The sequence below is a fragment of the Saimiri boliviensis genome, chromosome 2 (assembly GCF_048565385.1).
Source record: "Saimiri boliviensis isolate mSaiBol1 chromosome 2, mSaiBol1.pri, whole genome shotgun sequence".
In the NCBI taxonomy this organism is placed as follows: domain Eukaryota; kingdom Metazoa; phylum Chordata; class Mammalia; order Primates; family Cebidae; genus Saimiri; species Saimiri boliviensis.
The window spans coordinates 150,641,408-150,665,773 of NC_133450.1; the positions used below are offsets into that span (position 1 = coordinate 150,641,408).

General features: G+C 41.0%; 1 protein-coding gene across 9 annotated transcripts in view; it reads right to left on the reverse strand.

Moving 5' to 3' along the window:
• The window catches only part of C2H9orf85 (chromosome 2 C9orf85 homolog), a 241,069-nt gene that overhangs the window by 158,532 nt on the left and 58,171 nt on the right, over nt 1–24,366 (reverse strand). Inside the window, exons 3-5 of one of the 9 annotated variants that reach the window (XR_012516561.1) lie at nt 23,502–23,615; nt 19,797–21,493; nt 16,327–16,937 (exon numbers count right to left, since the gene is read on the reverse strand). The exons of 4 other annotated variants lie outside the window; for them this stretch is intronic. Coding sequence is in view for 4 of the 5 variants with exons in the window: in XM_074394681.1 (XP_074250782.1) it covers nt 18,806–19,235; nt 23,502–23,615 (544 nt within the window). In the remaining variant the exon portion in view is untranslated. Of the gene's footprint in view, nt 1–10,777; nt 11,648–15,279; nt 19,236–19,616; nt 21,494–23,501; nt 23,616–24,366 lie in introns of those variants that run through there. 4 more of the 9 variants (XM_074394681.1, XM_003935623.3, XM_074394678.1 and 1 more) reach the window with 4 other exon arrangements.

The following is a 24,366-nucleotide window of genomic DNA, read 5'->3' on the forward strand; positions in this document are numbered from 1 at the left end:
AGAGAAATACCAACAAACCTGTAAAAAATGGGCAAATATGGCCAGGCATGGTGGCTCAAGCCTGTAATCCCAGCACTTTGGGAGGCCAAGGCGGGTGGATCACAAGGTTGAGAGATCGAGACCATCCTGGTCAACATGGTGAAACCCCGTCTCTACTAAAAATACAAAAAAACTAGCTGGGCGTGGTGGCGCGTGCCTGTAATCCCAGCTACTCAGGAGGCTGAGGCAGGAGAATTGCCTGAGCCCAGGAGGCAGAGGTTGTGGTGAGCCGAGACCACGCCATTGCACTCCAGCCTGGGTAACAAGAGCGAAACTCTGTCTCAAAACAAAAAATAAAATAAAATAAAAATGGGCAAATATGAAGATACTCTTCACAGAAAAAGAAGTACAAATAACTGCAAATTTAAGAAGAGTTGCTTAACCTTACTCATAACAACATAACTGTAATTAAAACTATCCTAAGATAATATTTTCCCTTGTATTAGATTGGCAAAAATGCAAAACAGTAATAATAAATTCTGTTGACAAAGCTACAAGATTTTTCACACATTGCTGGTACGAGTTTAAATAAATACAACCCTCTGGAGGGTCACTTGTCCCTATCAAAAATTATGAATGCAAATGCCTTTAACTCAGCAATTCCATTTCTGAGAATTTACTGTGCATCCACAAGTGTATACTTTTAAAATGACGTGTGTATACAAGACTGTTCATTGTATTAATGTGACAGCAAAAGACTGGACCCAAACATCAATAATAGATGAGGGTCTTGTTTTGTTTCCCAGAGTGGAGTGCAGTGCATAATCATGGCTTACTGCAGCCTTGACCTCCTGGGCTCAACTGATCCTCCCGCCTCAGCCTCCCGAGTAGCTGAGACTACAGGTATGCACCACCATGCCCAGCTAATTTTTGTGTTTTTTCGCGTAGATGGGTTTTGCCACATTGCCCAGGCTCATCTCAAACTCCTGGGCTCAAGCAATCCACTCACCTTGGCCTCCCAGAGTGCTGGGATTACAGGTGTCTGTCACCATGCCTGGCCAAATGGGGAATTATTCTTGAAGCAATTTGAAAATGTCTCTGACTCCCCAGGCTCCTGATGATACAGTTAGGTACAATCCTAATCAAAACTTCTTCTTGTGTACAGGGTATCACTACTCACTTCAGGACTTGTAATTCCTTTCAGTAAAGGCCTAGTAGTAATGAGGGGCATGTGCTGGGTAGAGGGAGGTTCTGAGGGGCACTGGCCTCAGCTTCTGTGACAACTGTGGCAGGTGCAGGTATGGAAAAAATTTTGTGCAGGTAAGAACTGCTTCTCTCAAATAGTGGTGGCAGAGCTCTCTCCCATAGCAGGGAAGTCCAAAGGAGTCTGGAGTTTCAAAATTCTGTTTTACCCACATTGATCCAACCTCTCTTTTAAGCCACACTCCTCTACCAGTGCCCTCCCCTTGGCAGAAGCAGCTGAGTGAAACTGGTGTGCAACCTAATTAAATGTTGTTATAATGCTCAGCATTAGGAATGGGACATGGCCCACAGTGTCATTTGCTCTGTGAGTACAGGAGATAATTCATCCTTCAAAAGCTGCCAGCCAGGCTTTCTGATTATCCACTTAACAATCTCAACTGCAAATGCACAGTTTCATTTTTCCTTTATTCTTCATATACTTTCTAGCACTGTCAAAAGAAGCCAGGTGGTTCCATGGTCATTATCAGGCGTCCCCAAACTACAGCCCGCGGTCCGCATGCGGCCCCCTGAGGCCATTTATCCGGCCCCCCGCCGCACTTCAGGAAGGGGCACCTTTTTCATTGGTGGTCAGTGAGAGGAGCACAGTATGTGGCGGTTCTCCAACGGTCTGAGGGACAGTGAACTGGCCCCCTGTGTAAAAAGTTTGGGGACGCCTGGAATTGTTGCTAATAACCATAATGCCAGAGCCACAGTACTTGATCTCCCAGTGCCTTGCCCTCTTCCTGCTTTTCATCTCATGCCCACACAGTGATAATCTGAATAACCATGATGCTGCCCTATGGCCGGGTTACCTGTGTCACATTTACCACTAGCAAGTAAGTAAATGGGCTATCCAAACCCACATTCCCAATCTGAGTGTCTTTCTCCTGGGGCCACCTGGAGTAGCAATTTCTAAAGATCCTAGAAAGAGATGAACATACTCCAATTGGATAGTTTAAAGAGTGTTTAATAAAGGCACTATTTACAAGGATGTGAATAGGACATAAGGAATTCACTAAGCATGGTACAGTACCCTGGGGCTAGTAACAGCATGGCACCATTAATGCAGCATTAATGCTAAAATAGAGATCATAAGAGCAGATGCTTCGCGGCAATAAGATACCAAATTATAGACAGGACCGAGGCTATGCCAGGAAAGAGTTAAGTCACACATTCCTACACTTAAAGGATAAACTGTGCTCTAACTGCCATAAGGATTTTCTTTTTCTCTAGCAGCTTAAAAAACGCTGGTCTTGAGATAAGCAATGGTAAAAAAGTTGCAGCTTATGCAAACACTGACTAACTGAACCCCTGTTGTACCAGCTAGAGCTACAGCCTTGATTGGACAAGAAATTGGTTTCAATAACTTTCCCCTGATAAGACCACCGATTACAGACTGGTTCTGACCGGTTTACAGGGGTTGTGCATTTGTGTACATTCATGTCCTGAAAAGACCATCTGATGTACAGGACCTAAGTTTTTTTTTTTTTTTTTTTGAGACGGAGTTTCGCTCTTGTTACCCAGGCTGGAGTGCAATGGCGCGATCTCGGCTCACCACAACCTCCGCCTCCTGGGTTCAGGCAATTCTCCTGCCTCAGCCTCCTGAGTAGCTGGGATTACAGGCACGAGCCACCATGCCCAGCTAATTTTTTGTATTTTTAGTAGAGACGGGGTTTCACCAGGTTGACCAGGATGGTCTCTATCTCTCGACCTCGTGATCCACCCGCCTCGGCCTCCCAAAGTGCTGGGATTACAGGCTTGAGCCACCGCGCCCGGCAGGACCTAAGTTTTAAATGTTATGTATAGGCCTAACATTTATTTATTTATTTATTTATTTTGAGACAGAGTTTCGCTCTTGTTACCCAGGCTGGAGTGCAATGGCGCGATCTCGGCTCACCACAACCTCCGCCTCCCGGGTTCAGGCAATTCTCCTGCCTCAGCCTCCTGAGTAGCTGGGATTACAGGCACGCGCCACCATGCCCAGCTAATTTTTTTTTTTTTTTTTTTTTTTTTGTATTTTTAGTAGAGACGGGGTTTCACCATGTTGGCCAGGATGGTCTCGATCTCTCGACCTCGTGATCCACCCGCCTCGGCCTCCCAAGTGCTGGGATTACAGGCTTGAGCCACCGCGCCCGGCTAGGCCTAACATTTAAATGTAAGTCTGCACCCCAAAGTGAACATGGGTTGTATATAACATGCATGTTTGTTCAATATGCATGCATCAGGACCACCTTCATGAATATTTATAATCCTCCTGTAATCTGTTGAATCTGTATCTTTAGCCAGCCCATTCATCATAAAGCTCTTACCCCAACCCCTCCTCCTTCAAAGTGCCTGTCTCTGGTCTTGGCTGGAGGGTATGCTTCCTAGCCTGCAGGATGGCACCTTGCAAGCTATAACCCCTTATAAGAAATAAAGTCTCCTCACTTTTCCAAACTTGTAGATTTGTGACTTTTTTTTTTTTTAAAGTTACTAAGTGGCATATGCCTGTAGTCTCAGTTACTCATAGAGTCTGAGGTGGGAGGATCCCTTGAGCCCACAAATTAGAAGTTCATGTCCAGCCTGGACAACATAGCAAAACCCCATTTCTTAAAAAACTTTTTTTTTTTTTTGAGACGGAGTTTCGCTCTTGTCACCCAGGCTGGAGTGCAATGGCACAATCTCAGCTCACCGCAACCTCTGCCTCCTGGGTTCAGGCAATTCTCCCGCCTCAACCTCCTGAGTAGCTGGGATCACAGGCACGTGCCACCATGCCCAGCTAATTTTTCGTATTTTTAGTAGAGACAGGGTTTCACCATGTTGACCAGAATGGTCCCGATCTCTTGACCCCGTGATCCACCCACCTTGGCTTCCCAAAGTACTGGGATTACAGGGTTGAGCCACCGTGCCCAGCCCAAAAAACTTTTTTATTTTAGATGGAGTTTCACTTTTATTGCCCAGGCAGGAGTGCAATGGTGTGATCTTGGCTCACTGCGGCCTCTGCCTCCCAGGTTCAAGCAATTCTTGAGCCTCAGCCTCCCAAGTAGTTGGGATTACAGGCATGTGCCACCATGCCTGGCTAATTTTGTATTTTTAGAAGAGATGGGGTTTCGTCATGTTGGCCAGGCTGGTCTGGAACTCTTGACCTCAGGTGATCTACCCGCCCGCCTCCCAAAGTGTTGGATTACAGGTGTGAGCCACCAAGCCCAGTCTAAAAAATTTTTTTTAATCTGAAAAAAATAAATAAATAAAACTGTCTTATGTATTCTACCAAACTCCAACAGAATGACATCAAAGTTAATGGAACATAATGGCACAGAACACAGCATTTCAAAAGACAGTATCAAGTAAAACGGACAGCATTTAATACAGTCACAGCTGAACAAAGATTTTGGCTTCTTTGAATGATTTCATAGGTAGACATCAATCAGTCCAGCCTGTGCTTAAGATGTGCTCCCTGAAGTGAAATCACCCAGCCTGTGGCTTTAAAGTGATAGCTGAGTGATGGATGGTAATTTCCCATCTATTATGATAAGACTCACTTTCCAAAGAATTTTTTCTGCATTCTGCTAAGTGACTCTGGTTTTCATTTCCCTGAGACATTTGTCTTCTCTGAATGCCTTTCTAATATGCCTTGTTTAAATAGTCAGTGGCTTATTGTAATTTGCAGGGACTTGTTTCTGTCTGCCAGAGTAATTTTTTTTTTATCTCACTTTGATTTGTTAGGATGCATTTGACCTCCTGTCACTGACAGAAGGGGTGAGGTCTTTTTCTGCAGGCAGTGAAGAGCAAGCAGTTTTACTTCTTAGATTCTATTACAAGATTTGAGGAGTAAGGAAGAGATAGCAGAAGGTTTTGATAAGAGATGCAATCACCAATGGGTATTGCTGCAGAATGTGGGTCCTGCAGGCACGCAAATATTCAAAACAAACTAAACCTTTAAATAAATAGAGTCCATGCTATTCCCTTCTCAATTTGGGATGACAGACATTGATACATACATTTTAACTAATGTCAACATGAAATCAAAGTGCTATGTTCATCTTTTAGTGACCACAGATGGCACAAATGCCAAGGTAGTTGGCATATCTACCAATTGATAGTGGGGTACTCCACTTGAGGATTACATTTTATTTTTTGTAAATCTTTATTACTGACGAGTAACATATATACAGGAAGGTGTGCAAATTTAAGAGTACAGCTCACTGCATATATGCGTGCAGTGTGTGTATATGTACATAACTATCACCAAGTCAAGAAGTAGAACATTTCTAGCACTTTGGAAGGTTCCCTTGTGCTCGATTCTAATTATTACCACCCTACCCCCAAGGGTAATCATGATCCTGACCTCAATCACCATAGGTTAGTTTTACCTGTGTTTGATTTTCACTTAAAAGAATGACATGATATTGCTTCTTCAATGTGCATCACTAGTTCATTTATTATTATTGCTAAAGAGTATTTTATTGTAAACATATATCACAATTTATTTCTTCTGTCATTTATGGGCATTTAATTTCTTTGAATAAATTTAAAGTTGCAAATGAATATTTAGCAAATTGCACTCAGATAAAAATTATGGAATAACCTTTATTAGAAGTTAAGAAATACATTTTCCGTAGGCCGGGTGCGGTGGCTCATGCCTGTGATCCCAGCACTTTGGGAGGCCGAGGTGGGCGAATCATGAGGTCTAGAGATTGAGACCATCCTGGCCAACATGGTGAAACCCCATCTCTTAAAAAAAAAAAAAAAAAAAAAAAAGAAATACATTTTCCTCCTCCTTGTCCACATCCAAAGACAGTTTTGAAAATGCCTTTTCTTCTCTATTATAGCAACACCTAGTAGATTGAGAAGGCCAGGTCTAGAGGTATCCGTTTACAACTGGGACACACTGACTTTTAGTTTTGAAGACCTTAGACAGCACCTAGACATCCACTATAACCACATAACCATGGACCCCACGTGAAACCATTTGAGTCAGAATCTTTGGAGGAAGAGGACAGGATTGGTAGGTTATAAAAGCTGCCCAGATGATTTTAATGAGCAGCCAAGGCCAAGAACTACTTATCTAGACCAGTGATTTGCAAACTTCTGTCAAATAATCAGAATCGCATTTCAAACACAGATTGCTGTGCTGGGCCCCCACCCACAGAGTATGTTTCAGTAGGTCTAGGGCAGAGTCCAAGAATTTGCACTTCTAACAAGTTTCTCAGGTAATACTGATGCTGCTAGTCCAGCAACCACATGATAAGAACCACCAATCTAGACCAAGTCTGTTATTTCATGCAAGGAAGAACTGCAGGCCAGACAGTTGAAACAATTTGCTGGAGTCATGGAGTCAGGCAGTGACCAAGTTGTAATTAGAACAAAGGCCTCACAATTACTTTCCTCTCATCAGATATATCCAAACTTGGATATTGCTGAATGTTATGCCATTTGAAGCTATGTAAAGAGATCACTCCCCTGCAACAAAAACGTAAAACCAATAGACGTTTGGAGAGGTGGGCGAGGTAACTCTTCCATAAATGTATTTGCGAAAATATCAGCATCCTGAGAAGGTAGAAGCAGAGCAGATACATGAGGACCAATACTTGATGAGGACAAGAGGGATGGGAAACAGGCTGTGGGGTTCCTTTCGGCAGCCTGAACGCTAACACCTGCTCAGGAAAGGGTGCATCTGTCTTCAACATGCCTCTCTCCCCTCCCCTTCTCCAGCCACCTCCCAAAGGCAGAGCTGCTGCAACCTGCCTGGCCCATATAATGGCAAGTCATCCAATCAGAAGACAGCTTGGCCAGTAGTTTATCACTTTCTTCCACATCTCTCCTGTAACACAAGATTTACTGTTGCTGTATTTCCCTGTGGCTCCTAAATCTTACTCACACTTGCCCCTTACAATAAGATTTTCCCAAATATGGCTGGCTTGTCCCCAACAGTTGTTGCCCACATCTGCCATTTAGACAGCTCTGTGCCCGAGTCTGTAGCTCAACAGCTGTGGGGCTGGGTGTGAGCCCATCCTCCTAGCTATGCTAAGCATGCTGTAATGACACAATACACTGGCAGCTTGGACCCTTGCCTGCTGGGCCATTTTGGCCCGCATTAGTGGCTCCCTGAACTGTATCAGGGTGTCACATCGCAGGGGTGCTTTGCCTGTGGAGCTAGGAAATCTGTATTTTAAATACATGTTACAGGTGATTCTAAGGTACATTCATTTCTGGGGACCACTTGCCAGTATCACATTGGGCATTTATTTAATGAGGAACCATTAATCCCACTAGTTGTGTTTGGGGGTAGTGTTTAATGGCATGTGATTTTCATAGTGTCCACACTTCTGGGAAATGGAGAGAACATTATCAGCTCAGGATTCAAGCAGGAACTGATTTATTCCACCAAATACAGAGAAGACAGAAAGGAAACTGCATCAACCAGAGATTACAGGTGCAGGGTATTCTCATATAAGATATTTTAAAAATGTTCTCTGCAGAAAAAAACTCATGACAGTTAATTTTTGAATAAGGACATATGCAAAGACTTAAGGACTGTCTGTTATGGAATAAAAGGCAGCCAGTCTAGTGGTGGATAAGAGCAACCTGAGTGGGGGGAAAACCCCCAACCAGACCAAAATTAAAAAATAAAAGGATCTAGAATAGACCAAAACAATCTCTGCCACTACAATGGTTACATCAACATTTTCTTAGGAAGAATCGGGCTACTACCAGAATACACATTTTGGCTTTGATGGTTTGTTTGTAAATGATTTTCATCATTAAAGGAAGGTCCAGTTATTCTTTTGTTTCCTTATCAAGTCCCTGATTGAATCACCTCCTCCTCCCAGCACGTTTATTTACATACACACAGAGACACATGTACATATATACATACATCCTATTGCTGGCATCTCACTTTGATTTAAAGATGATGAAAGCCATTTCATCACAATCTCAGGGGATGCCATTCCCCTTCTTTCCCCTGTCATGTTGAACATACCCACAATAGACCCACTACAGAAGAAAACTAAAATTCTTAAAAGTTCATACTGGCCAGGCACGGTGGCTCACACCTATAATCCAAGCACTTTGGAGGCCAAGGCGGGCGGATCACCTGAGGTCGGGAGTTCAAGCTCAGCCTGACCAACATGGTGAAACCCCGTCTTAAAAAAAAAAAAAGTTCATACTGACTTACCTACTGAGAAAATGTGCCAGACTACATGTTCTCTACATGCTTTCCAATTCTAAAAATCTATAAGCAATTACAACTGCACTCACAACAGGTGCTCTACAGTTTTTGTAAACGATGCAGCACGCGCCCCGGGGGACAGCAGTTAGTCTTTCAGGCTTCAGGAATCCAAACCTCTGTCACTACCAGGATTATTATCCACACTGTTAGTTTCTTAATGTTAAGGATATCTTAAAAGTGATGTATAACAAACTACAGACTGCGAGAAAATATTTCCAAATCATATCTGATAAAGGATTTGTATCTAGAATATATATAAAAGACTAATAACTCAATGGAAAGAAAACAACCCAATTTTTAAAATGGGCAACACATCTGAATAGATATTTCACCAAATGAAGATATAGGATTAGCTGATAAACACATGAAAAGATGCTCAGTCAACAACATGGGTCATTAGAAATATACAAATTAAAACCACAATGAGATGTCACATACACTAGAATGACAGTAATCTAAAGGCACTGACGATTACAAGTGTTGGTGAGGATCTGGAGCCTCCTCAGTGTGGAGCCCTCACAAAGCTCTAGAATTGTAAAAGGGTGCAGACATACAAGTTCAGTAGTTCCTTAAAAACTAAATATGAAGGCCGGGCGCGGTGGCTCAAGCCTGTAATCCCAGCACTTTGGGAGGCCGAGGCGGGTGGATCACGAGGTCAAGAGATCGAGACCATCCTGGTCAACATGGTGAAACCCCATCTCTACTAAAAATACAAAAATTAGCTGGGCATGGTGGCGCGTGCCTGTAATCCCAGCTACTCAAGAGGCTGAGGCAGGAGAATTGCCTGAACCCAGGAGGCGGAGGTTGCAGTGAGCCGAGATCGCGCCATTGCACTCCAGCCTGGGTAGCAAGAGCGAAACTCCGTCTCGGAAAAAAAAAAAAAAAAAAACTAAATATGAATTTACCACACAATTCAGCAATCTAGTCTCCCTCTTAGGTATATATACCCCCCCCCCAAAATGAACACATATGCCCACACAAAGACTTTGCATGCAAATGTTCACAACAGTATCATTCATAATAGCCCAAAGTGGAAACAATCCAAATTTGAAGGGGTAAACAAAATTAGTATGTCTATACAATGGAATACTATTTAGGAAAAAAAAAAAAAAGAATAGTGAACTGGTACATGTTTTAACATGGCTTTACCTCAAAAATGTCATGTGAGGTGAAAGGAGCTAGATTCAAGGACTCTTTTATGATGTTATTTATATGAAAAATTCATAAAAGGTAATTTTATAGACACACAGATTAAGTTGCTTGGGGCTGGGGAGTATGGGAATGGGAGTGGCTACAAATGGGCATGAGAGATCCTTTGGGATGATGGAAATGCTCTAACTGGATTGTGATGAAAAATGCACAATGCTCGTACACTTACCAAATCATTAAATTATGCACTTAAAATTGGTGAGTCTTATGCATGTATATTATGCATAAAAATAAAGCATTGGGGCCGGGCGCGGTGGCTCATGCCTGTAATCCCAGCACTTTGGGAGGCCGAGGCGGGTGGATCACAAGGGCAAGAGATCGAGACCATCCTGGTCAACATGGTGAAACCTCGTCTCTACTAAAAATACAAAAAAGTAGCTGGGCATGGTGGCATATGCCTGTAATCCAAGCTACTCAGGAGGCTGAGGCAGGAGAATTGCCTGAACCCAGGAGGCGGAGGTTGCGGTGAGCCGAAATCGCGCCATTGCACTCCAGCCTGGGTAACAAGAGCGAAACTCCGTCTCAAAAATAAATAAATAAATAAATAAATAAATAAAGCATTTAAAAAATATAGAGACAATTATCACTATGAAAATTTTTTTCTTTTTTTTTTTTTGAGGTGGAGTTTCGCTCTTGTTACCCAGGCTGGAGTGCAATGGCGCGGTCTCGGCTCACTGCAACCTCCGCCTCCTGGGTTCAGGCAATTCTCCTGCCTCAGCCTCCTGAGTAGCTGGGATTACAGGCATGCGCCACCATGCCCAGCTAATGTTTTGTATTTTTAGTAGAGACGGGGTTTCACCATGTTGTCCAGGATGGTCTCGATCTCTTTTTTTATTTTATTTTATTTTATTTTTATTATTATTTTTTTTAATATTTATTTATTTTTTTTATTGCATTTTAGGTTTTGGGGTACATGTGATGAACATGCAAGATTGTTGCATAGGTACACACATGGCAGTGTGCTTTGCTGCCTTCCGTCCCCTCACCTGTATCTGTCATTTCTCCCCATGCTATCTCTTCCCACCTCCCCACCCCCCGCCCCTCCCCCATTTCCCCCCAACGGACCCCAGTGTGTAGTGCTCCCCTCCCTGTGTCCATGTGTTCTCATTGTTCAACACCCGCCTATGAGCGAGAATATACGGTGTTTGATTTTCTGCTCTTGTGTCAGTTTGCTGAGAATGATGGTTTCCAGGTTCATCCATGTCCCTACAAAGGACGTGAACTCATCGTTTTTGATGGCTGCGTAATATTCCATGGTGTATATGTACCACATTTTCCCTGTCCAGTCTATCATCGTTGGGCATTTGGGTTGGTTCCAGGTCTTTGCTATTGTAAACATTGCTGCAATGAACATTCGTGTGCACGTGTCCTTGTAGTAGAATGATTTATAATCCTTTGGATATATAGCCAGTAATGGGATTGCTGGGTCAAATGGGATTTCGATTTTTAGGTCCTTGAGGAATCGCCACACTGTCTTCCACAATGGTTGAATTAATTTACATTCCCACCAACAGTGTAAAAGTGTTCCTATTTCTCCACATCCTCTCCAGCATCTGTTGTTTCCCGATTTTTTAATGATCGCCATTCTAACTGGTGTGAGATGGTATCTCAATGTGGTTTTGATTTGCATTTCTCTGATGACCAGTGATGATGAGCATTTTTTCATATGTTTGTTGGCCTCCTGTATGTCTTCTTTTGTAAAGTATCTGTTCATATCCTTCGCCCATTTTTGAATGGGCTTGTTTGTTTTTTTCTTGTAGATCTGCTTTAGTTCTTTGTAAATTCTGGGTATCAGCCCCTTGTCAGATGGGTAGGCTGCAAAAATTTTTTCCCATTCTGTTGGTTGCCGATTCACTCTACTGACTGTTTCTTTTGCCGTGCAGAAGCTGTGGAGTTTGATTAGGTCCCATTTGTCTCGATCTCTTGACCTTGTGATCCACCCGCCTCGGCCTCCCAAAGTGCTGGGATTACAGGCTTGAGCCACGGCACCCGGCCTGAAAAAAACTTTCATACAATTTAAATGAATTTACAGCACAATGAACGCTGGTATTTTTATCGGTAGTTCCCAACCATTTCCAGGCCAAGAATCCCTTTTAACAGCAAAAAAGTCACAGCCCCACAATAGTTAAATTCAACCTTAGTGTAAATTGAGGAAATACATTAATTTCAGGAATACTGTAATAATTTTAATTCAATTTGGACTTAACTAATCACATCTAAAAATATAAATCATGTATAAAAATTGTAAATAAATAGCAAGATATAGTAGTTAGTCTAACAATATTAAGCGCAGATGTAGATTTGCCACCTCCTCCATACAGGTGGGGTCTCTATCAAGGGACAGTGACCCCTGAGTTGAAACTCCTTCTAAAGCTTCCATCTCCTTAACGCAGCAATGATGAACCAAGAAATGCAAAAATGCTGCTTTAAGTTCAATTTCGTGATGTTTTTAGTCATTCTGCAGTCAGTTTACAGCTGGAGAGAACATGCTTTATTTTCCAGACTACAGGTATGTCCCATGTGTGGGCAAAATTTACTTGACAAGTGGATCATAGAAAAAGAGGATGTTATATGACTGGAAAAATATACAAAGGTTGACTGGTTAGATGCTTGTCCAAAGATACCATGGAGCTCTTTTGTGGATTCCTGTTTTGTCTCTAATCTATCCCTTAGGGCCCATTTCAGTTGTACCTGCTTGTGTCACCACACAGCTACAATGCAAACTTTGTATCAAATGTTCAGGACCCTCACGGTGGCTTGCTTCCTCTGGCATTTTTAATTTCTATAGGATATCCTCTCACATTTTCGGACAGTATTATAGCATCATCAAGCTGGAAATGCATTACCAGTTGAGGATTTCCCACAAATAAATCACTTAATAGGATCTGAAATGTACTGTTTTCATGGCCAAGAAAGGGATTCAAAAATTGTTTCCAAATTACTTATGAAACATTTGTTTGTTTCAGTAAGTTTTGTTTTTGTCACTGTCCACTGGCAGCCACTCACACTGCACCTGCTCTGTGTCAGCTGGCGGCCACAAGTGTTGCAGAGGCGAGAAACATAGGAGAAACTTATTTTTAAACAGTGTGTAACTGTTCATTTACACTTCTAAATAGTAAGCTCAGAATGTTTTTGGGTGAAGTATTTACTATTCTCCCTGTGTTTCTAGATCACTCAGCATATGCTTTTCCAGAGTCACAACTGGACCTGTTGCTTTAAGAGTACTTCACCAGAATGCCAGGTGTGGTGGTGCATGCCTGTAATCCTAGCACTTTGAGAGGCTGAGACGGGCAGATCACCTCAGGTCAGGAGTTTGAGACCAGCCTGACCAACACGGTGAAACCCCGTCTTTAAAAAAAAAAAAAAAAGTACTTCACCAGAAAACATATCAAGTACAGTATACTGATTGGAAGTGTAAATAACATACTTTTAAAAATAATTTTATCTGTTTCCTAACTTTGCGGACGTGTATCCTCTGCTAAGGAATGTGAGTTTTGTCTTGTTGTAGACCATCTTTTCTCACTTCAGCTGGTCATGGCAATTTCCGCAGGGCTAACTCATTTCCTGTTTCAGTTATTTAGGTCATTGTTCCCATGTTATGATTTTTCTTCATAATGGCAAAATAAATAAATAACTCTTAACAGATTAAGGAAAAAATATAGGTTGGGTGTGTTGGCTTACACCTGTAATCCCAGTACTTTGAGAGGATCACTTGCAGATTTCACCAACATGGTGAAATCCCATCTCTACTGAAAATACAAAAATTAGCCGGGCATGGTGGTAGGCGTCTGTGATCCCAGTTACTCTGAAGGCTGAGGTAGGAGAATCGCTTGAACCCAGGAGGCAGAGGTTGCAGTGAGCCGAGACTGCACCACTGCACTCCAGCCTGGGAATAGAGTGAGACTCTACCTCAAAAAAAAGAAAAAAAGAAGAAAATATGTTTCACAAATACATTTGTAACTATATTAAACAAGTAAAAATAAAAAGTGGAATCCATAAGGTCACACTGAATTATGCTAAACATTTATTTGCAATTTAAAATGCAAATTTAGAATTCAAATAAAAGTTCAGTGTAACAGAATACACTTTTCTAATTCACTTTCTATTTTCAGTTCAATTTTATAATTTTAAAATACAAATTTTTTTCTCATTTGATTTACTTAAGTTCCTTGTTGGTGTATGTGTGATATCAATTACAGTTAGCAATAGTTGTAGTTCTGACAAAGAAATAATGGACAGTTTAAGTTGTTATTGTCAATATTTTTTCTTTTTTTTCTTTCTTTCTTTTTTTTTTTTTTGAGACGGAGTTTCGCTCTTGCTACCCAGGCTAGAGTACAATGGCGTGATCTCGGCTCACCGCAACCTCCGCCTCCTGGGTTGAGGCAATTCTCCTGCTTCAGCCTCCTGAACAGCTGGGATTACAGGCAAGCGCCACCGTGCCCAGCTAATTTTTTTTTTTTTTTTTTTTTTTTTTGAGATGGAATTTCACTCGTTACCCAGGCTGGAGTGCAATGGCGCGATCTCGGCTCACCACAACCTCCGCCTCCTGGGTTCAGGCAATTCTCCTGCCTCAGCCTCCTGAGTAGCTGGGATTACAGGCACGCACCACCATGCCCAGCTAGTTTTTTGTATTTTTAGTAGAGACAGGTTTTCACCATGTTGACCAGGATGGTCTCGATCTCTTGACCTCGTGATCCACCCGTCTTGGCCTCCCAAAGTGCTGGGCTTACAGGCGTGAGCCACTGCGCCCGGCCTTATTTGTGTTTTTACAACCAATATAGTTTTAAACCCTTATCAGTACCAATTAACTACCAACTATAAACATTCTATGGTAATGTAAAGAATGCATTTCCTTTGTAAGAAAGCTATTTTTAGACTATAAACTTTTCTTAATTTTTAAGATTATGTAAAAATAAAAGATGCAACCACATCTGTAACTGCGGTTTCATACCTTAAAAATACTTTAATTCCTTAAAAAGTCCTATGTATGAGATTTGGGAAGGTATGATATTTTTTCGGTAGGTATAATGTTTGACAAAGTTGTGGGGTTCACTAGCACATTGCTGACTAAGTAATCTCAGCATACTCCCTAGATTCCATAAGTGTGGCCAGTAAAAATTGTGGAAAATGGTCCTGTAACTTTCAGTATTCCTGACAAATCTGAACAATATGAAAGAGAAAAATTCTATGCCATAATTATAGGGCAATCATTCAATACAGGACTAATGTTACAAGGAAAGGAAAAGACCTAGAAAGAGGGGGAAAGGAAGGGGCAGAGATGTGTTAATTAAAAGTTAATACTGGCCGGGTGCGGTGGCTCAAGCCTGTAATCCCAGCACTTTGGGAGGCCAAGGCAGGTGGATCACACGAAATCGAGACTATCCTGGTCAACATGGTGAAACCCCGTCTCTACTAAAAATACAAAAAATCAGCTGGGCATGGTGGCACGTGCCTGTAATCCCAGCTACTCAGGAGGCTGAGGCAGGAGAATTGCCTGAACCCAGGAGGCGGAGGTTGCGGTGAGCCGAGATCGCGCCATTGCACTCCAGCCTGGGTAACAAGAGCGAAACTCCGCCTCAAAAAAAAAAAAAAAAAAAAAAAGTTAATACTGTTATAAATTTCAGTAAGGAAAAAAAAAGTTTAGGATCATGGAATATTTATGTTTGCATAAATGTGACATGTAACAGTTTTAATTTTACATTATAAAAGTATAGTATGTATAAGATCTATCTTATAAAAGATTTAGATTTTACATATATAACCTTGTATACATGGTATATCAATTCTTCTTTGGAGAATGTAATCAAACAACCAAATCCATAAGCCTTCATTACTAATGAATCTTTTTTTTGATATACCGACGTTCTCTTTTTGCCATAGCACATGAGTGCTATAAAACTGGGTTACAGGCCGGGCGCGGTGGCTCAAGCCTGTAATCCCAGCACTTTGGAAGGCCGAGGCGGGTGGATCATGAGGTCGAGAGATCGAGACCATCCTGGTCAACATGGTGAAAACCCGTCTCTACTAAAAATACAAACAATTAGCTGGGCATGGTGGCGTGTGCCTATAATCCCAGCTACTCAGGAGGCTGAGGCAGGAGAATTGCCTGAACCCAGGAGGCGGAGGTTGCGGTGAGCCGAGATCGCGCCATTGCACTCCAGCCTGGGTAACAAGAGCTAAACTCCATCTCAAAAAAAAAAAAAAAAAAAAAAAAAACTGGGTTACAAAACTTGCTGAGGTATCAGCTGGGAAGGCATTTGGCTGAAAGTAACAGAATTAGCAGCAACTTATGCATTAAATGTCCAATTAGACATGTAATTATCTTCTTTTTTTGAGACAGAGTCTCGCTTTGTTGCCCAGGCTGGAATGCAGTGGTGCAACTTCGGTTCACCAAAACCTCTGCCTTCCTGAGTGGCTGGGACTACAGGCATGCAGCACAATGCCCAGCTAATTTTTGTATTTTTAGTAGAGATGTGGTTTTACCACGTTGGCCAGGCAGGTCTTGAACTCCTGACTTCGTGATCCACCCACCTCGGCCTCCCAAAGTGCTGGGATTACAGGCGTGAGCCACTGTGCCTGTTCTATCTATCTTTTCTTTTCTTTTTTACAATAAAAGAAACTTTATTTAAAAACTTTTTTTTTTTAAGCTGGGCGCAGTGGCTCAAGCCTGTAATCCCAGCACTTTGGGAGGCTGAGGCGGGTGGATCACGAGGTCCAGAGATCGAGACCATCCTGGTCAACATGGTGAAACACCGTCTCTACTAAAAATACAAAAAATTAGCTGGGCATGGTGGCTCGTGCCTGTAATCCCAGCTACTCAGGAGGCTGAGGCAGGAGAATTGCCTGAACCCAGGAGGCGGAGGTTGCGGTGAGCCGAGATCACGCCATTGCACTCCAGCCTGGGTAACAAGAGCGAAACTCCGTCTCAAAAAAAAAAAAAAAAAAAAAGTTTTTTTTTTTTGTTTTGTTTTGTTTTTTTTTTTTTACAGATATAGGTGCTTGACAAAGCTCTAGACATATAATTACCTTACAAGAATTCTAGAGATGGTTGAGAGCCAAGGACTCGTTACTTCAGCAGCTTCACAATGTCAGGGCTCTGAATCACTGTCTTTGCAGCTCATTTGTTGGCCCTATCGTGGCTGCAAGCTCTAGACATCATGTTTCCTCGCAACCATATTCAGGAAAAAACAGCCTGGTAGAAAAGTGCTTTCTTTTTGTAAGTGAGGTAAGTCTTTCCCAGATTGTCTCAGCAGATTCCCCTCATATGGCTGGTTACTCCTAGCTGCAATAGGAGCTGTGAAAGACAAAACGTGACAATGGGGGTACTATATTCTAGGAGCTACAGAGAAGCAAGTAGGCATGGGAATGGCTTTCTATCATATGCAACTAATTGTATTTGTTACAACTTATGATCAGAATCACCTGAAGAGTTAGAAAAAAAAAAATCCTAGGTTACATTCCAGACCAAATGAATCACAATATCCCAGGAATAAGAATTTTCTTAAAAGACCCTTATATAAATTTTATGATCCAAGTTATGAAACTTCTATAATAAAGCACTGTAATATTTCAGAATATGTGAATGCAGTCTCGATATCCTCCTGCCAGTTATCAAGGTGCAACAAATCCATGCATTACATTAAACCAATTCATTGCATTAAAACAAAACAAAGCCCTTCATCTTATTTCTATATGCTGAGTTATGACACAAATAGCTATTGGACTAGAAGGGTTGATTCCTAAAACATATATAAAGGAACTAAATATAAAAAATATATATTTTTTATAGTCTGCTTAAAAAACAATCTTTCTTAGCACTAAGGAATGAAATGCAGCTATTAACATATGTCACTAGGTGATGCTCTTTGTTAAATTTTTTCCTAGTAAAGTCATCTAAGTAATTAGTACTCATTCACATGGGAAATAATTTATGCTAGATCCAGTAAGACTTTAGTTGGCTCCTTAGATCACAAAAGTAGTCCAGAAAATAAGCTTATATGTAAAAAAGGAATGCCACACAAATTTATGGGACAGAAAATTTGTCAGGTTATATGTTTAGAATATTGTGACTTTCACATTGTGAAGATAGTATTTCTATCTATTTTTGTCTCCATTTTCTTTTTTTTTTTTTGAATGGGAGTCTTACTCTTGTCACCCAGGCTGGAGTACAGCTTACTGCAACCCCCACCTCCCAGATTCAAGCAACTCTCCTGCCTCAGCCTCACGAGTAGCTGGGATTACAAACACTTGCTACTATACCTTGCTAATTTTTTTATTTTTAATAGAGATGGATTTCACCATGTTGGCCAAGTTGGTCTTGAACTCCTGACCTTAGGTGATCTGCCTGCCTTGGCCTCCCAAAGTGCTGGAATTACAGGAGTGAGCCAATACATCCAACCTCCACTTTCTTAAATGTCTTAAGATTTTATACTCTTGTTGACAGAGTTCTTGAATACTTTGATGTATTCCCAGGTAATATTTTCTGATGTCACTGAAATGTTATCTGTGTCTTTATTTTTTTATGCTGAAATATTTTAAATTGGTATTACATCCTTAAGGATTTCAGTATGCATTTCTAAAATAACATTTCACTTAAATTATTCCCTATTATCTATTATCAAAAGTTAAAAAGCCAACAAACAGACAAAAAAGGGCTCAAGCTTATTTGTAATTAGAAATACAAATTATTAAGACAAAGAGATACTACTGCACACATATCCAACTGGGAGAAATTGAAAAGTCTGATACCAAGTGTTAGAAAGGATGCAGAGTGCTGAAATTCTAATCCATTGCTATGAAAAAGGGGATGAAATCTCTCTGGAAAACTTTAGTCTTACATAGTAAAAGTGAAGCCACACAGCCCTGATTCCCTCTACCACTGCTAGATACATACCTAACAGAAATGCACGGGTCTACCAAGCGACACATGTAACAATGTTCACACTAGTACTGTTTGTAACAGGAAAAATTTGAGGTAACTCAAATGTCTCTCAACATTAGAAAAAAACAAATTAAGGGCCAGGTGCGCAGGCTTATGCCTATAATCCCAGCACTATGGGAGGCAGAGGTGGGCATATCACCTGAGGTCAGATGAAACCTCATCTCTACTAAAAATACAAAAATTAGTCAAACGTGGTAGTGCAGGCCTGTAGTCACTGTTACTCAGGAGGGTAAGGCAAGATAATCGCTCATTACTTGAATCCAGGAGGCAAAGGTTGCAGTGAGGCAGTTCATGCCACTGCACTCCAGCCTGGGCAACACAGTGAGACTCTGTCTCAAAAAAATAAAATAAAATAAAGTAAAATAAAAAAATATGGCCGGGCGCAGTGGCTTATGCCTGTAATCCCAGCACTGGGAGGCTGAGGCGGGTGCATCACTTGAGGTCAGGAGTTCAAGACCAGCCTGGCCAACATGCTGAAAGCCTGTCTCTATTAAAAATACAAAAATCAGCTGGGTGTGGTGGCAGGCAGCTGTAATCCCAACTACTTGGAAGGCTGAGGCAGGAGAATCACTTGAACCCAGGAGGTGGAAGTTGCAGTGAGCTGAGATTGCACCATTACACTCCAGCCTGGTGACAAGAGTGAAACTCTGTCTCAAAAAAAATTTAAATAAATAAATAAAGTGAAAAAAATCAAAAATATTTAAAAAAAGAAAAGAGTTAAAACAACAACAACAGACCAAGCTAATTTATACTGTTTAGGAGTACAAACATGGGTAGTAGAAAAATTAAGAAAATAATTATCAAAATTCAGAATAGTGCCAATTCTGGGAAGATGAACTTTTGCTGAGGGAGAGCCTTGCTGGGGTCTTCTGATGCTGGCAGTTTCCTCACCTAGGTGTATAAATGCATGAACTTTCCTTTATAATTATTTATTAAACTATATAAATTATATGCACTTTTTCTATATGTACATTGCGTAAGAGATTAAAAGGTAAAAATGTGATGATATATAAAAAATATATAAAACTGATATATTTTTGATATATAAAAATTTTTAATAGCTTCATATACTATTTATTTATTAAGTTATTAATATTAGCAGGCTTACAGGTGCTTTTCAAAGCGTATAATAAAATACAGTCCACTATCCAGCCCAGGAGAAAGATAACAAACATTACCATTCTTATAGTAAGTGTAGCATTAAGTACTCACAATAATCCTTTATTTGGACATCAAAGGCAACAGTCAGTCAAGATTCTTTAGCTCCATTAGGATTTTAACTTTCTTGAATTATAGCTGTTTTAGAGTCAAAAGTCCAACTTAAATTACCCACAGAGATGTGTAGCATCTCCCGTTAAAGAGGAAGCAGTCGTTCTATATCAAAGCCCATCTTGCCTTTTAGGGTAGCAGTGGTCAAATTCCGGTAGGGGTAAAAGGCAGGTAGGTCACAGGGAAGTTATGATGAATTTACAAAGATTGTGTTTCAAAGCTCTAAAAACCCATTTGATGGTGGCAGTGGCAGTGAAGAGTACACTCTATTTCACCAAGGGGGTCTTCCCTCTCTCTTTTTTAAAAATCAATTATGCAGCTACATAAGAAGATCTTCCCAGTGTTGCAAGTTCAGCAACTGGATATGGATTGCTTGCAGTTTGTGCTGGAGGTGGGGGTGCTGACGGCACTGGGGAAAGTTCCCCTAAAGTAGGTCTATTGTGGATAAATTTAACTTTCCGATCAACTTCATTTATTGCATGAAGCAATGTCTCTTGATTCGTCATTGCTATGCGTTTGAGTTCCTCCAACCCGTCTAATCGGCAGTTGATTGCTTTCTCACCCTCCAATGTGGTCCCAACAGATACAGTCAATGCATTGATTGCAGTTTTGAGTTTCGCAATTGACTCCTCAGCTGGGTCGGGTACTGTAATCGCGTTTATCAGCTGGTAGTGTGTCTTTCCCAGTTGGTTCTTGTGACTGGATTCCAAGCATTAATTCCACACCTCCCGGGGTCCCCACCCAGAACGGCCTGCGACCCAGAGTCTCTTTCCATTGATGTGATCCTTTTACCTTCTGGCTTTTGGTCATGGGTACCATAAAAATACAAAGAAGAATTGCTATACAATTGTTAAACATTATTATTTGAAAAAACTTCTTTTGCTTTGTAACAAACATAAGTGACAGGGCCTTGGTTTTGAGTCATTTACTTAATATCATTTATCAAAAGGGATATACTGAGGACCAGTTTTTGAGCCTAGCAATATAACAATGTCATCTTATTTTACATGAGCTGGTTCTTACACTATCATCAATTCTGAATCTTGTTTAGTTTGGTATTAAGTAATACAGTATACACAATTTATATTGTTCATGTACGAAATTTGTCAATTTTTCTATAGCTTTTTCTGATTTCCTCACTAGGATTTCACAGCATCTTTTGGAAAACAGTTAGAAGTTGGTCAGAATTTCACATTCTTAAGTTGACTATATTTCTTTATTTTCTTTTTGAGACAGAGTCTCACTGTGCCATCTTGGCTCACTGCAACCTCCACTTCCCAGGTTCAAGCAATTCTCCTGCCTTGCCTCCTGAGTAGCTGGGATGACAATAGGCATGAGCCACCATGCCCAGCTAATTTTTTGTATTTTTATTTCACCATGTTGGCCAGGCTGGTCACTGCTGACCTCAGGTGATCCACCCACCTAAGCCTCCCAAAGTGCTGGGATTACAGGCGTGAGCCACCACGCCCGGCCGACTTTTAATACAGTGATATTAATTCATTTGATGGCCTCCTGTGTCTTCTAAATCAATATCAAAATCCAAATCATCATCACTTTCTTCATTTCTTCTGCAGCTTCTTCTATGGTTGGAACTTAGATTATTTTCAGTATGTTCTGTCTTTTCTGATTTATTATTGAACCTAAAGATGAAACAAAATTTCTCTTTATTTCCCAGTCTTTCATTATTTAACCACATAGATTGAAAAGACTTTTACCATTACATTTCTTGATTACAGGAACCTAATGAAGTAAGTATAAAGAAAAAGATCCAGCTGGGCATGGTGGGTCACTTCTGCAATCCCGGCACTTTGGGAGGCCAAGGCAGGTGGATCACCTCAGGTCAGGGATTCAAAACCAGCCTGGCCAATGTGGCAAACTCCGTCGCTACTGAAAATACAAAATTAGCCAGGTATACTGGTGCACACTTGTAATCCCAGCTACTTGAGAGGATGAGACAGGAGAACCGCTTAAAGTTGGGAGGCAGAGGTTGCAGTGTGCCGAGATCATGCCATTGCATTCCAGCCTGGGCAAGAAGAGCAAAACTCCATCTCAAAAAAAAAAAAAAAAAAGGCCGGGCGCGGTGGCTCAGGCCTGTAATCCCAGCACTTTGGGAGGCCGAGGCGGGTGGATCACGAGGTCGAAAGATCGAGACCATCCTGGTCAACATGGTGAAACCCCGTCTCTACTAAAAATACAATAAAACTAGCTGGGCATGGTGGCGCGTGCCTGTAATCCCAGCTACTCAGGAGGCTGAGGCAGGAGAATTGCCTGAACCCAGGAGGCGGAGGTTGCGGTGAGCCAAGATCACGCCATTGCACTCCAGCCTGGGTAACAAGAGCGAAACTCCGTCTCAAAAAAAAAAAAAAAAAAAAAAAAAAAAAAAAAAGATCCTTGAATACTAACTTGAAATCCAACCAATTGTAATACTACTGTCACTACAGTAGGGTCAAATAAATTAATACATGATGTCTATTAAAAGAAAAGTTGGGCTGGGCGTGGTGGCTCACACCTGTAATCCCAGCACTTTGGGAGGCTGAAGCAGGTGGATCACCTGAGGTCAGGAGTTTGAGACCAGCCTGGCTAACATGGTGAAACTCCATTTCTACTAAAAATACAAAATATTAGCTGGTTGTGGTGGTGTGTGCCTGTAATCTCAGCTACTTGAGGGGCCGAGGCAGGAGAATCCCTTGAACTCAGGAGGCGAAGGTTGCAGTGAACTGAGATTGCACCATTGCACTCCAGATTGGGGAACAAAAGTGAAACTCCGTCTAGGGGGAAAAAAAAAGAAAAGAAAAGTTGGCCAGTGGTGGCTCATGCCTGTAATCCTAGCACTTTGGGAGGCTGAGGCAGGTGGATCACAAGGTCAACAGTTCGAGACCAGTCTAGCCAACACAGTGAAACTCGTCTCTACTAAAAATACAAAAAATTAGCCGGGTGTGGTGGTGTGCACCTGTAATCCCAGCTACTCAGAAGACTGAGGCAGGAGAATCCCATAAACCTGGAAGGTAGAAGTTGCAGTGAGCCAAGATCACATCATTGCACTCCAGCTGAGGCAACAGAGCGAGACTCTGTCTCAAAAAAAAAAATAAATAAAATAAAACAAATAAATAAATAAAATAAAGGTTGTTAAATAACGTGTAATTCTTTGGAATGAATGTGAATCTCACAAACATTTTATTTTCTTAAAAAATATAAAGTTTCACTTTTATTGTCATGATAGAAAAATAATTTCAAAAGTCTATATTAAGCTGGGCATGGTGGCTCATCCCTGTAATCCCAGCACTTTAGGAGGCTGAGGCGGGCAGATCACCTGAGGTCAGGAGTTCAAGACCAGCCTGACTAACATGGAGACAACCATCTCTACTAAAAATACAAAATTAGCTGGGCATGGTGGTGTGCCTATAATCCCAGCTATTTGGGAGGCTGAGGCAAAAGAATTGCTTGAACGTGGGAGGAGTAGGTTGTGGTGGGCCGAGATTGTGACACCACACTTCAACCTGCGCAAAAAAAGCAAAACTCCATCTCAAAAAAAAAAAAGTCTATATTAGTTTGACATACAACTTAAGTCTAAGAGTTATCGTTCATGTCTTAAAAGAAATTTATGTATAAATCACTAAGTAAAATTTAAACATAAAAGGCAACACTCACGGAATAACAATGTCTTCCTTCTTTCCACATTTTGCACAAACTTCAAGTTCATAGGCACATGGTCTACATATTATGTGATAAGAATCCTTCACTGTCTTTTGTAAACATTTAACACTAAAAAATAAGATGTTAATTTATTCATATTTATTTCAGACTTATTTGATAAAATAAGAGGGTGTCTCTAAATGTATAGTTAAAAAGCCTAACAATAAAAACTCCTAAATTTCAATTTCAGGTATTTATCTTATATCACTCTAAATTAATTATATTGAATTTCTAGATAACAGTTTACAGCTGCAGAATAAAACTGCTGGATATTTATCTACTCTTAAAATTTTTTTAAGGTGTCATTAAAAATGCGTTAAAATAAGATCAATATACAAAACTCAACTGTATTTCTACATACTATCAATAAACAATCTAAAAATGAGTAAAGGAATAAATTCAATAAAAGAAGTGCAAAACCAATACACTGAAAATTGCAAAACATCACTGAAACAAACTAAAGACCTAACTATATGGAAAGATATCCCATATTTTATATGAAAATACTTAATATTGAAGGCCGGGTGCAGTGGCTCACACCTGTTGAAGCAGGAGCAGCTGCGAGAAACAGACCTCTTGGACACCAAACTAGGAAGGAAGAGGTTATTTATTTATTTTGGCCGGGAGCAAGGCGACTTGGTTCTCTAACAGCTAAGCTCATCTAACAAAGAGAAGCTCTGTCTTCATATAGGCTTACAACTCTAGATACTGCACATGAAAGGGTCTTGGGTTTACAGTTTTAGAAATTACATATGAAAGGGTCTTGGCCGATGGAGGAGGAGTGGGTGGGGGTTTGATCTTGTTTAAGTAAAAACAATGC